General features: G+C 42.9%; 1 protein-coding gene across 1 annotated transcript in view; it reads right to left on the reverse strand.

Moving 5' to 3' along the window:
* Positions 1-12591: 12591 nt before the first annotated feature.
* Positions 12592-15126, reverse strand: part of SLC1A3 (solute carrier family 1 member 3) — a 70558-nt gene continuing 68023 nt past the window's right edge. Inside the window, exon 10 of the mRNA XM_018568263.1 lies at positions 12592-13123. Coding sequence (XP_018423765.1) covers positions 12919-13123 — 205 coding nt within the window. The 3' untranslated portion in view covers positions 12592-12918. The remainder of the gene's footprint in view (positions 13124-15126) is intronic.

Raw genomic sequence — 15126 nt, forward strand, 5'->3', positions numbered from 1 at the left:
ATAATAATAAATTATATGAATTTTTATATATAAAATTATAGTTGCATTATTGGTATGATGGTGGGATCTCCTTTAAAGAGGACATGTGGTCATTAATGTGATATATTATAGGAGACCCATCATTGGGATTTATATACCATTAACATTACTGTGATTAGAACCCTCCTTCCTCGTATGCATTTGCATGCATTTTATTAGAAATTATCTTTCCATTTAAAACTGTAGCTGCTATAATGTTATCAATCTGTCAAAAAAATGCAATGCAATATGTTGACCAGGAGGTGTTCTGTACATAGTTGGTGTACAGAACTCCTCCGGAAGAGTCACTTCCTGCTTCTGTGATTGGCTGACTGATTTTTCACAGACATGTGCACTGAGATACAAGTATACATTTGGCATCCCTTGCAATAGGAATTTTATTTTTGGTGAGATACTCCCTAAGGGTAAATTACTATACTAAAGGGATGCCGACACGGCACCTTTCATCATTACAACACAGAAAGTCCACCAAGCTGATTATAATGAATCCTTCTCATTCAAGAATCAGCCTGGAAAGGACACGGTGAAACAAACAGCTCTTTCTTCAGGACAGAAACAGGTAGGAAGCTGCAACAAAGTTGGTAAAAATCTTTCTGCAGGGGGGGGGGGCAGAGGACGGAGCCGCTATCACAGCAGCACGCCGGCGGGGGGAGCAGAAAAAGAGATTGAGGACTTTGTGTCCTCAATTTCTTTTTCTATTTTAAAAGGGAAATATCAGGGGGCTGTTTAGACCCCTAATATTTCTCCGAAGCCCCCCCAACAGTAAAAACATATATTACAATTAAAAAAATAAAAATAAAATAAGAAATAATAAAAAAATTTTTTAAAAGTCAAAAATAAAACAAAAAATCCTGGAGGCAGGGCGCTGGGTGACGTCACACGCCTGTTGGGGGGCACTTTTTTCTTGCCACATGTGCAAAAGGAGCTGGCTACGCCTATGCTCCCGCGGTGCTCGTGCGGCTGAATGTGTCAGACGCCGCAGAAGGAAAGGGGCGGGACACCTCTTCCCGCGTGCATCGTCGGCCACACGAGCACCGCGGGAGGATAGGAAGCCGGGGCCTCTAGAACTCACTGGAATGCAAGCCGGCCAACTCCCAGCATTCAGGGGGCGTGGGGTTGCACCGCAACCATGTCCCCCGCCCACAGTTCGATCGCTCACACACGGAACGCAGGCACATTAGTGCCTTTTTTCTGATCCAGTGTGATCTGCAAAAATAGTGCTTGCAGCATTTTTGCGGATCGCACTGGACTGGAACGCAGGCTCTAATGTACCTGAGTTCCGGGTGCAGGCGATCGGACTGTGGGTGAGGGGCCTGCCTGCGGTGCCATTGACTTCAATGCACCGCCACGCCCCCTCCCGCCCCTGAATGCTGGTGTGTTTTTTTGTTGGTAGATCTCATTGAGCTCGTCATTTGAAAAGTAGATCTCCAGATGAAAAATTGTGGGCACCCCTGATCTATGGTATACTCTGTTGTATTGAAAAAGGTAGAGAATAAAGCTGTGGCTTCCTTCCTGTTTTCAAGCCATGTGCAGCATGAATATCAGACTGTGTGCTTGCGCTTCTCTGTGAGGCTGTGCAAGAAGTTCCATCAATAAGAGAATATAAAAAAGGAGGGAGGGGACGGTGTTTAATCTAAGCTACAGGTGCCACACCCCTAGTTAAGTTTGAAAAAAACGCAGCAGTAGAGAAGTGGGGTTTTTTAGGCACTCTAAGCAAAAATGTACAAGAAAATATTTTTATATGAAAAAAAATATATTGATTTTATTTGAATACATGATTAAAAGAAAGAAGGTCGTGATATAAAAACAAGACAAGAACACCTCCAAAATCCACCAGATCCCTGAGTCTAAGTGACTATAATAGGATTAACATGATTATTTGAACCAGTTAATACAATGGATTGGAATACAGTTAATCAGTAGATCTCATCTACTGCAACATGATTGGCACGTTTCACTTTGGCATATCTGCAACCATTCATGGAGTAGAATATGGGAAGATAAATAATGGTACAGCTCTATGATCTCCAACTAGATCCCCCCAAGGGTGGAGGTAGAGTATAAATTTAGTTTAGCCACCCAATGACTGTAACCAAATAAAGAATGCCGCTAGTCTAATCAGTACAATGAATAGTTGACATGATTGCGTCAGTGAAAGTGTCTCAATAGCTGTAACATGATTGACATAATTCATATGATAACATGATCCATGACTTTACAATAAAATAGTCACAAATGGTTTTATAGTCCTTAGCTTGACCCAAGGGGTTGACACTGGTGGAATTGGACAACGCGTTTAGCGTATGAATACGCTACTTGAGGATAGGAGGTGGTCTAAATTAGGAAAGTAAAAAAGCCATATAAATCATCTACATGCAAATACAAATAATTCTAATAGGAAAAATACAACAATGGCTAATTCACAAATACTCAATAATATTCAGCACTATATCCAGATGTCCAAGATGTAATCATACAAACAAGGACATGGTGGGAATTTAGAACTCCATTAATGGAAGATAACGCTGTAATGAAAATAAATATTCTGTAGAGGAAGGCACTGCGGTGCTGGAATACATACAATAGTGAAAGCATGCGGAGGAATGTATGAGCTCATCCCATTGTGGGAAAAAGGGGGTTCATTATAAATTCTATAGAAATAAACAGTCTGTGTGAAATGTGCTCAGCAGGTAGCCATGAGATCACAGCGTGCCCGGTGCCTGACAATCACACACTGTACTCATATGACCCTCAGCATTGCAGAACTGACCTCAATGACTGTATATGTAATGGAGCAGCTACAGATCGGCATTTCAACCTTTTAAAGTAGATGTAAACCCTAAATGGATGACATTGAGTTTACTAATGCACTGGGCATCACAAACCATTGCCAAGTACAAAATACTTGTTTTCCTCTTTCTTTAATCCTCTTACTTTTTTAGCCCATTGTTGCATATTAGCACTGCTCCTGCAGCCTGATGCAGCCACTTCCTGTCTACCTGCACTCCAGTGATTGCTGCATGCCATTTAGCAAGCACAATATAAGAGCTGAGACCAACCTCCTAATTATAAAAAAAATGGGCTTAATATTACTTCAACCTCTAGAACAGTGGTCCCTACTACTGCGGCACTAACACTGTAGCCAAGGAACTGGACTCAGGAGCAGGCTGTCCCTATAATGAGGCAGTCTGCAGTGGTTGCCTTAAGTGGCATCTCATTTAGTCATGTTGTGTGCGGCCCCCGTGCCGGCCAGAGCGTCCCAGCTTCCTAAGAGCTCTTAGCAACCTGTAACAGCTCACTGATGTCACTGGTTGGCGGGAGCTGAGAGAGACTCTTTGGCTGGCATCCTGCCCAGCTCCTGACATCCAGTGACATCAATGAGCTGGATGGAACGCCGGACAGAGTTAGACCCAGAGGTAGCACGCCCCACATCCCCCCTGCTGGAAATGAGCAGTCAGCCAAGAAATTAGCATCCAACATCAGCACCGCCCGCAAAAGAGCTTCCACCACATCACCCCCCCCAGGAAATCCATAAATGAGCATCCACTGCCAGCACTGCTCACCCCCCGGCCTCAGACAGCAAATAGTATAGGGACAACCCTGCCCAAGAGGGTCAGTTGCATTGATTGGATGCTCAGCAAAAACTGACAATAACTGTACCCCAACCTTTTGTATTCCCTTAGCCACGGTACTAGGACCAAAGTAGCTGAGAGGAAGAGTGCCTTGTATGACTAAGCGTGATGGGTACCTAGAGTCCGTTCATGAAATTAGGTCTGCTTTCCTGAGTTCTGTGTAATCTAGTACAGGCAGATTTCTGGGAGGTCCTCTCATGTGGGTGCAGGGACAGATTGCACCCTCCTCGCTATTGCTGGTGTTGTATCTTGACACAACACCGGAAATTAGGCAGAGTAGGTACCTGCATGGCGTCCCTCTATGGAGGGCGCCGGAAGACACATGACTACTCTGCCTAATGGTAAATCCTAACGTGGGTGGGAGGGTCTGCTTCTGAAAGTCTGTGCTGTCTAACGACCTCTCTATCTTTGCTTCATGTTTTAAAATGTAATATCAAACTTCCAACTCACTTTTGATTCTGATTGGTGGCTCTGTAAAACTTTTCTGGTGATGATAGTTTGATACATAAGGCTTTCTGCATGTGATTGGTAGCAAGGAAACAATAAATGGGCATCAAGGAGACAAATCTATTCATTTAACTTTTCTGCAGAACTCCAGCATCAATTCTAAAATGATTCTTTTCCCCCGTGTTAGATGCTTTGCCATGTATGGTCTACGTCGTCCCCCGCCCTGGCTCTCCTGCACTTAATTCGAAATGGCTACGAATTCACAGAACAGGCCTCTTCTCCTCCTGCTTCCTCCTCCTCCTTTTTCTTCTTAGCTGCTGGTAAAGATGGGGGAAAGGCGTGACTGCGGCCAGGGGTTGGGAAAAGGATGCAGCTGTAGCGAGAACGGGGAGGTGTTGGGGGTGTGTCCGATCTCCGGAAGAGGCGGGGACGGTGCAGGGAAGGAGGGCCGGTCTCGGCTAGCACGGAGAATAATGTCGGGAATGCGAAATAAGGCGCTACACGCTCTGGCCCGACTCAGCCCCACTCAGCTCCGCTCCCTGTTTTTCAGGTCAGGTCTGTCTTCTCAGGTCGAAAGCTGGGTGGTCTGTAAAAAATAAATAAATAAAATAATACAGATACACGGCACCCCTCTGTTGAGGGTGCCTGTAAGCATATGCCTACATTGTCTAATGGGAAATTCGGCCCTGACTGTTTATCTAAATCATCTGTAGTTTAAAGCTGAACTCCGGGATAAGCAGATATTGTCCTCATACAAGAGTCATGTGTATTCTTCCTTGACTCTTAATGCTCTTTGTGTGTATCTTCCAGACCTGTTCAGTAATACAGTGTGAAACTCTACCAGTTTACGAGTAATAAAGACCGGTCACCGCTGTTCTCTCTCCTTGTGCAGGGTGACTGGTGGTTTTGTCTCCTCCCCTCCTTTAGTTTTCTGCAGGCAGCCTGTAGTGGGAGGAGCCTGCTGGGCCCCTCCCACAGCTCTGCTCCGTGCACAGGGTATGTACAGCACAGTGATGATTTCACTGCTACTTTTACAAGGCCACCTCAGGTTGCATGTTGGCGGATGCACACTTATCACCGCACACTATGTGGTGTTTTAATGTTTTTTCAGTTACCTTTAGTGCTATCAGTCCATATTTAATGGTTTATTATTCCTACATAGAAATCAAATGCAAACAGACTAACATTAGATAATGTTTAGCAAACCTAAAGTGAATAGCTGCTTACAAGATTGAGGCAACAGTTAAGGGAAGCCCCCTTTTTGACCTCTCAACCCTACTGAACACCTTTGGGATGAATTGGAATGGCATCCAACATCATCTGAACGAACAGATTTTTTGATAAATGGGCACAAGTTCCCACTGACACACTCCACATTTTTGTGGAAAGTCTTCTCAGAAGAGGGGAGGCTGTTATAGCTGCACAGGAAGGGGGAGAATGGAATTCATATTAATGCCATCACTTTGGAATGAGATGTCCAACAAACCCATATAGGGGTAATGATCGGGTATCCACAAGGTTTTTGCTCCTATAGTGTATGTATACACATTGAGGGAAATTTATCAAAACTGGAGCAGTTGCCCATGGTAACCAATCAGCTTCTCTCTTCAGTTTGTTCAGTTAAGATTTGAAAATGAAAGGGAGAAGCTGATTGGATGCCATGGGGAGCTGCTCCAGATTTTGTCTGCCCCAGTTTTGATAAATTCCCCCCCATGAACATATTTTATGTGTGGTATGTAATGCACCACCGAAGCAACTGCGCTAATCCATGAGCATCATGTTCCTGTGGTCCGGGCTACGTTAATGACACACCAAGCTCTATCTCTATTGTTTTTTGTGTTTGAAGTCTGAAGACATGTAAAGACCTTTGTGTGCTTCCAGCCTTGCTGCAACAGTTTGGGAAAGGTCCTTTTTATTCCAGCATGACTGTGCCACTGTGCACAAAGTCAGCTTCATAAAGACATGGTTTGATGAGTTTAGTTTGGAGGACCTCAGCCCTGCTGAATACCCTTGGGATGAATTGGAACACTGAGTGTGAGCCAAATCCTCTCATCCAAAATCAGTACCTTAACTCACTAATTGTCTTTTGGCTGAATGGGCACAAAATTCCCACGGGCACACTCCAAAATCTTGTGAAACTACTGGCAGTAGAGTGGAGGCTGTCATAGTCACAAAGGAGGGCCAACTCTCTTTTAATGCCCATGGTTTGGGAATGGGATATCCAACAAGCTCATATAGGTGTGATGGTCCACAAACTTAAGGACATAGTGTACCTTGTCATAGTTGTTCAGTTCTCTGTGAGCATTGTTAGCACATAGTAAATTCTGTGAGAATACTCTTGGGTTGTTTTGTAAGGTTTGTGGGCCCACCTGGCTTCAGCCAAGTGAAACACTTGGCATGGTATGATGGCCACAAAACCCACCCAAACTTTTCCTGGCCTGACTCCAGAGTCCCAACAAACATGAACCCAGCTTCTGTCTTTCATCAGTCTCCTTCTGGAGAGGTCATCTGCAAGAATGCCACAAACTTGGCCCAATATATGGTCCTTCAACAACTACAACTTGCATTCTGAGGCTGATTGTCTCATAATACAAAAGCACAAAGTTGCAGGCCACAGAAATTCAGGTTAATCTTTAATACGAAAATGTACCAGAATCGAACTGCCCCGCACACCACAATTAAGTTTTTGAATGGGATCACCAACAAGCTCAAATAGGTGTGATGGTCAGGTGTCCACAAACTGTAGGCCGCACAGTGTACCTTGTCATAGTTGTGCAAATCTCTGTAAGCATTGTTAGCATGTAGGACCTCTGTGAGTGTATCTTGGATTATTCTGCAAGGTTTGTGGACCCATCAATGCAATTGTGGAAATGCATCAATGGGTCCACAAACGTTTAATAATTATATGGTATTTACTAGGGATGCACCGATACCGATACTAGTATCGGTATTGGTGCAGATACAGAGTATTTGGGTGAGTTCTTGTACTCGCCCAACTGCTCTGACACTTACCTCCGATACTGGAACTGACCGACAGTGCCGAGGGAGCATGGAGCCAGCTTCCTTTCCAATCAGGAAGCCAGGTGGTGGGTTATGACCCGCCTCCCGGCTTCCTGATTGGCCAGGAAGCTGGCTCCATGTGTTGCTAAACAGTCTGGCTTCCTAACCAATCAGGAAGCTGGGCAGCACGTAATGGCCCGCCTCCCAGCTTTCTGATTGGTCAGGAAGCCAGGCTGCCTAGGAACAAGTGAAGCCGGCTTCCTAGCCAATCAGGAAACCGAACAGCACCTCATGACTCGCCGCCTGGCTTCCTGAAGCCAGTGTTCTTTCGCTAGGACACCAGCTTCACAGGCAATCAAGAAGCTGGGCGACAGGTCATGATCCGCCTAGGGTTGCCACCTGTCCAGGATTCACCAGGACAGTCCACGTTTTGAATGCTGTGTCCGGGTTTCATGGCAGCTGAAACCCGGGCACATGATGTCAGGCAGACAGGGGCAACCAAAATTAAGATAGGGGCTGCTGGCCCCCCACTGAAAATAATCTCTACTGTGATATTTACATATGAATGGGTGGCACTATTTACATATGAATAAGCCACGACTCATTCTCCATGAAAAAAAAAGGTGGCAACCCCAGATCCACCACCCGACGCTGGCGATGACCGAAAAAAACCACCGGTATCTGTGCACCCCTAGTATTTACTAAAGATAAATCAGACCTTAATACAATCTATATTTTTTTTATTGAAAATACACCTACAAAGTACAGTTTTTCAATTCACACTGGGTACATGAGACAAGAATCAATGAATGACATGAAACAGACTTTTCTATTGTACCCGAAATTCATGAAAACAGTTAGTCAAAATCAAGTACATGCAACACAGATGATTTTTTTTTATTTTTATAAACATTCAACAAATAAAAAGACACTTTGACATTAGAATTTTGTCATAAAAGTTCACAGATATCAAGAAAATTAACAAAAAAAAATGTACTGGCTAAAGTTAAATTTTGTACAAGCGTAAACATTTCATCTATTATAAAAATATTTCTACTTACATTTACATAAGATCTGTTTTTCTCCCTCTATTCATATTAGCAAAATAGAACATTTATATTGTATATGTGTACGTCTGAATTGTCATGTAATGCCTGAATTTTTCCTTATAAAGGTACCCAGTTTACAGTTCTAACAATATGGAGACATCTCCAAGATAGTACAAACTCTTCAACGCTCTTTTCTTTCACAAATTATATATACAGAACAGGTATTACAGATCCATCACAAAAAAAAAGGAAAAAAAAAATACATTTGGGCTCAATGTCAGGTGAGTTTATAAAATCACATTTGAAGTGAAAATTCGGTTGAGGAGTAGGGGAAGGTTGGAACCCCTCTGATCTTTCATTTTTCTCTGTGTCCCTGTGGAGAGCTTTAAACTCTTTTCCTGTCCTGGTAACAACGGGGACAGGAACAAAAGACAAATCTCTTTACCAGGGACAGCAATAAAGACATGGCATAGGTTCTAACCGTTTACTAGTCTTCCGTCTTTACAAAACGAACATAAATGTTTTGTCTGTGGTTCCCCTATTGTTTTTAAATGTTAACAGTGATTAAATTTTATTCTATGAAAATTATAAAAAAGAGACACCTGTGATTCCTTGTGTCTGACGTAAACCTCCATAAGATGCCTGATTTCAGGTACAATGCATCCAAAACCAACGATTAAATGGCAGTTCCAGGTTAAAAAGACATTCTACCCAAAATGGAACTTTCAGGTGTATCACCCAACAGCTTCATACATCTGAGCCCTAGCAATGAGATCACTGAGCCAGTGTTTGCCTACACATCAGGAACACTGAGGAGACTCATTTCATCGAGACTCTGGGCAACCATTCACAGGAAGAAAAAAAAAATATCAGAACTAATGGTGTTGATGAAATAAGAGGCCCTAGCTTACCCAAATCAGGTGGACTGTCCCTTTAATGGAGATAGTGGAACTAGGGGAAGTGAAGGCAATTTATTAATTATACCTCCATGTCCCAAAGTTGTCCAGAAAGCCCAAAGGCAGGAGTAGACAAACTCCGGCCTTCCAGCTGTGGTGAAACAGCAAATCCCATTAGACAAGTCTCTGACAGCCACAGGCATTAATCCCAGAGGCAGATGCACAATGGAATTTGAAGTTTCACCACAACTGAAGGGCCGAAGTTTCCCTACCCATTCCCTGTAGTGACCTATATGCTCCATTGAGAGGTATAAAATGCATGTTTGTGGAATTCCCTTTTAAATTAATATATTATACAGTACTGTTGCTGGATATCTGCTATCTAGTTGTTTGCTCATTCTAGGTATGCACATCATATCACTACCACAATGGCTAAAAATAAAAGAAAATACAATTTCGTACCCTGGGTAGTGGTCTTTGCTTTACTTTAGAACACTTCAATTTATTCGGCCAGTATAGATAGGATTGTACAGGGGTAGTAGGGAAATAACATACTCTTCTCTTTTCCTGTGGGATTTATTTACTAAAGGATTCATTTATTGTTCACAATGAGCCTAGGATCTCTTCAATCATCCACCCAGAGGCAGGGATCATTTATTCTTAAATCTGCCTACAGATGACCACACATTCTCCAGATTTTGCCTTAAATTTGATATGTTACTATAGTAATAAGTAATTGTAAGATTCTTCCAAAACATTCCATTTGGTTTATATCCACTCAGATGGGGCCCTTTAAAAAGTAGCAGTGACATCACTGTGCTGTACATAGCCTGTGCAGAGAGCAAAGCTGTGGGAGGGACCCAGCAGACTCCACACGCTATTAGCACGGGAGCGATGCAAAATGTGCAGCCGGCTTCCCCGCTACGCTAATAGAGTATCTTATCAGAAGCTGCATACAGCGTGTGGCGGTTTAAATAGTACCTGGCACATGATGTATGCAGCTTCTGACAGCGTGAGAGACGGGAGGCTGCTCTCGTCAGTGGATCCAGGGATGAGGTGAGTATAAAATATATATATTTTTTTAAAATATTATATTCCTGCGGACATCATTTGTCTGCGGACGGTCTCCTCAATCCGGGGGCTGACTGTATACATTTTGCTGAATTACTGGGTATAATTTATAGATGATAGATTCAGTTTCGGTAGATTGTTTAGGTAGCTCCTTGCATTACATAGTTGTTGAGAAATCTGAAGGAATTGGAGAGAGAATGTACAATCACATTGTGTGGACGGCTGACTAGATTATGAATCAAACACCGGCCTGGCCTGGTCAGAATTAAAACGACTCCTTTAGTAAATCATTGCCCGTACTATTACCTTCAGCCTTCTTTTGGTTCATGACTTTGCCTTCCTCTACTTCTTTCTATAACCATCTGTGCTATTTTTTTCTCTTCCAGCAACTTCTCTTCCAGCATTCCTTTAGATTATAAACTCTTCTAGGGCCCTCCTATCTTATCTTTCTTACTTCATTTTGTTTTGTGATCTAACCCAATTACCCGGCACTGTGAAATGTGCTTTATACACAAAGACGCTGATTTAAAAATGTTCTTCCCAATGCATTTGCATGGCACTACTGCCACTAGAAGATGCTACATAGGACGTTCCTATGTTCCTCCGCGCCAGCTAGTGGCGGTAGTGCCATGAGAACGACATCTGCCCAGCATGAAGTATTATAAAATAAACGTGAAAGTATATTGTGTGTGTAAATATATCACCTAAACAGACCCAGACAAATCCTGGTTGCTATTGCCAACAAAGAAAACTAGAGCGATGTTCCCAGGAAAAGATTGCTAATGTGTATACAATTATTTAAAATGCAAATGGCAAATGGAGTAGAAAACCTCGAGACCACGTTGTGTTCTATATCCCAGGTCATTTGTATTTATGTATTCTCACTTAACAACAGAACTAGGACATCACATAATGAAAATACACAACAATATATAGAAATCCTTGCTTAATTTCAAAAAGCGCGTTGCCACCAGGTTGGCAATGAGAATACACATAGATGAGTCTCCTGAGATATGGGACACAAAGTGGATCTTGAAGTTTTAACTTACATTGCCATGGTATTTATAACAATTGTGTACAACTAAACAATCTTCCTTGAGGACACAACTTTATTGTTTTTCTGTCTTTTTTTTTGTACAGTTTAATATATGTAGTTTTGTTCGCGGTAGACTGCAACACCGATGTATTGTTAGATTGGGAACTGCAGTCAATGAGGAAATCCTGTTTCAACTAGGCACCATGTAATAGCGGTTGTTGGAACTGCAGTCAATAAAACCATGTAAAATACTCAAATACCTGGCCCCTGGGAGCTTTTTTTTTCATCAACACGACAACCTGGTTGGGGTTTTCCAGCCCTGGCCTATTGCAATCCCTAACAAAGTCAATCAAAGGGACAGGGGGCCGAACCTACAATGCCTAGGGCCCTATTCTGCCCTAATGTGTCTGTGAAGCTATGTCTGTGAAGGTTCTCATTCATCCAGGTCATGGTATATCTGTAAAAAATAAGTCAAAGCAACTGGACTTGCTGTATTTTTCTTGAAGATGTTTCACTGGTCATCCAAGCACCTGGTTGCGTTTAACAGATTATGTGGATTGGAGCGACATTCACCATATTTATTCCCAGATCATTTTTGTACAAGTCATTCTGAATTGAGAAAGCTGGTTGGATGACCAGTGAAACGTCTTCAAGAAAAATACAGCAAGTCCAGTTGCCTTGATGTATTTTTGACTTAATGAATATTAATCATACAATCATATGCAAGAAGAAAAACCATTTTTTTGGGATAAAATTTCCATTGCAAATGACTGAGCATTCAAAATGAACACAGCTTTACCTTGTTTGCTAAGCACATTGACCATTAGCTTTGTTAAATGAACAGTCTCTATTCCTTTAGTTCTCTCTGTTTTACTGTCAGTGCTCCTTTAAATCTGGATTTGTCATCTGCCTGTTAATTAGTCAATGGCCCCCCAGTATGAATGAAGTTGGCCAAAAATAAGGACCTTACTTATGCCTTATAGTATACACAGATTTCCATAGAAGGCTAAGCAACTTGAAGCCTACTTACTATCTACAATATACAATCCCCCAGCATGGCTTGCAGGTGCTTCCTCAACAGATAGAGGGCATCAGCTGGTCAAGGGCTGAGCCATATTTCAGGAAATTGGGGGGAACCATATATTTTCTACAGTTTCTGCTACACTTCCTATTTAGTTCGGCATATACTTACTGGCACCGTGCATTCCAGTATCAAATCAAATGAGTAAATCAAATGTATTACTTGCATGTGTATTGGCACTGTCTGTGCTGTATTATAGAAAAAAAGGTTATTCTGCTGTACAGCTGACTACTATGGACAATAAATCAAAATGGAGAACCCCCCCTCCCCCCCCAAAAAAAATAATCTGTGAAAAAATATTTCAAATAGTATTTGTGTTGTGGAGTGAAGAGGCTTTTTATGAATAATAAAGGAAAACATAATTTCCAATATTCAAAAAGACTCTCAGCTACTTGGGTTCCCAATTCATAAAAACAAGAAAAACAAAATAAAAAAAAGGGATGTACAAACAATGCAAGGTTTGTTTTCTTAGCACAGAGATGGCGGGGCCACAATGGCAAAATGTTACATTGTTTCACATTGTACAGACACAGGTACCGTGACACCTGCTGATGTTGAATCTCTGATTGCTCCCCGGTGTTGCCACCATCACGAGACCAGAATTTTGAAGGCATAGGAAAGAATGGGAGGAATGTGATTCTGGCCAGTTAATCAGGACACATGCTGTCTACATCTTGGTCTCACTGTCTATAGGTTTCTCTGTTTCGTTCTCCTGGGAGATGAGCTGGTAAGGTTTCTTCATCTCGTTTTCTTCAATCACTGAGTTGCCCATCTCAGTATCTTTGTTCTTTAGCTCGTGTCTGGACAGATGTTCCACTATGCCGGCACCAAGCGAGTCCCCAAGAACGTTTGTGGTGGTTCTGAGACGGTCCCTGAAAAAAACACCAACGGATAAATACCGACTCTTTGCCAAGAAAACGCCAGGATACTGGCACCAAAATAAGGATTCTACTAAAGCGTGTATTATACACTTTAAAGTTCATCCTAAAATTCAGAAAATAATTAGAACTTTTCTATGATATATTGTATCACTGCACCAAAAATACAAATATTCTGGAGATGTGATTACTCCCATTTAAAAAAAATAAATTCTTTTTTTAAGGTTTTTTCATAACAATACATATATTGTATAAAAACAAAAAGAAAGGCACTAGAGACAATAAACATGCCTATTGGTACATCACATCACATGTAAAAATATATAGAATCGAGGGAACCTGAGGGTACCTGAGGGTAGAGAAGTTCCTCCCAACTCCAGGTCACACCCGTTGTATCTTGGCCACCAAAGATCAACATTATTTCAACCTGAGTTACTAGACACTCGTAGGGGTGTCCCCAAGGATGGATGATTCTAGCGTTATCAACTTACAGCAGAAGGATGTATACGTGGACACAGAAATCAACAGTCGCAACCAAACAGCTTAAACAATTAGAAAAACATTTGTGTGAGTATCAAAGCCGGTGTGGACTCCGAAGAGTATTGCTAGCTCAAGTTCCCATTTAGATATGTGTTGCACCATAGGGAAACGGTAAGAAGGGAAATAAATAAGAACTTAGGAAAGGGAAGGGAGAAGACTGACAAGATAAAGAAAGCAAAATCACGGACAGAGATCTCGTCCACTAACTAATGGTGAATCCATCCCTGCACTCTGGGGACAGGAGATGAGCCAGTGCCTCAAGCCTGGGTGTCAGGTAACAACCCAGAGAATTCAGGGGTCTGGACATATACTGTCCATGAGAGCCATGTCTTTCAGTGTCTGTCGTTGGAGCCCTTACTAAATGAGACCAGGTCCTCCATGCGTTCCACCTCACTCACCCTGTGTAGCCACATTGACACTGTGGGAGACCGTTCGGACTTCCACAACTCTGGTATACAGCATCTGGTGGCATTTAGAAGGTGTGGGACAATAGATCTTTTGAATAACTTTCTGGGAAAGGTGTTATGGTGGAGGAAAAAGAAGGCTGGATCCCACGGGATCTCGGGATCTCTCTATCTGTGAAGTTGCTCAATATAGATTTTACCGAAGACCAAAAAGGAATAACCTTGGGGCAGGACCAGAAGATATGTAGTAAGTCACCTGGTGAGGTCCCACACCTCCAACAGCAGTTGGGGACAGACGGAAACATTGCGTGTAGGACCTGAGGTGTTCTATACCACCTGGTAAGAAGCTTGAACCCCGACTCTTGAAAGCGTGTATATAGGGAGGACTTAAATCTAAAATGTAGTAATTTGGTGATCTGTTCCTGAGTAAATTCAACACCAAGATCCCGCTCCCACTTCCGCATATATTCCGGAACAAACCCTGTGGCAGGTGTAAGTAGTAGAGAGTATGCAAAGGAGCCTGCGTGACGCAGAGGGCCCAATTGGACGCATTCTTTCTCAAAAGTGGTGAGCGGGTGAGCAAAGTCCGTAGCAGGTGGCAGGGAACCAAGAAAATGGAACAATTGGATGCTTCTCCAGAAACCCAGACCAGACGTCTCGGAATCCGATAAGAGGAGACCTTTGGAAGGCCATGTACCATCTCGGTTAGCAGCCCAAAGGGAGCCGGTGGGATCAGGGATCAGGTAAGTAAAACAGCTTTTTGCTGTCCCCTAGGCATAAATTAAAAGTTAACCTTTGCAGTGCAGGGGCAACCCCAATTAAAGGGAAGACTTTTAATCTTCCTGGAGTTGGGCTTTAAAGCAGTGGCGGAACTACCGCCGGTGCAGCCAGTGCTCCGGCACCGGGGCCTCAGCCTGGGGGGGCCCAGCACAGTCCCTGTGCATAAATGGTGGGATTTGCCGGATCGTTATCCAGCGGCCAGCGGGGCCCCAGTCTCTGCGCCGGGAGTGTCGGATCATCCGTTCATCTGACACTCCCGGCGCAGCGATGGGG

This window comes from Nanorana parkeri, unplaced genomic scaffold, assembly GCF_000935625.1.
Source record: "Nanorana parkeri isolate BGI_ZX_2015 unplaced genomic scaffold, ASM93562v1 scaffold1163, whole genome shotgun sequence".
Taxonomy (NCBI): Eukaryota; Metazoa; Chordata; class Amphibia; order Anura; family Dicroglossidae; genus Nanorana; species Nanorana parkeri.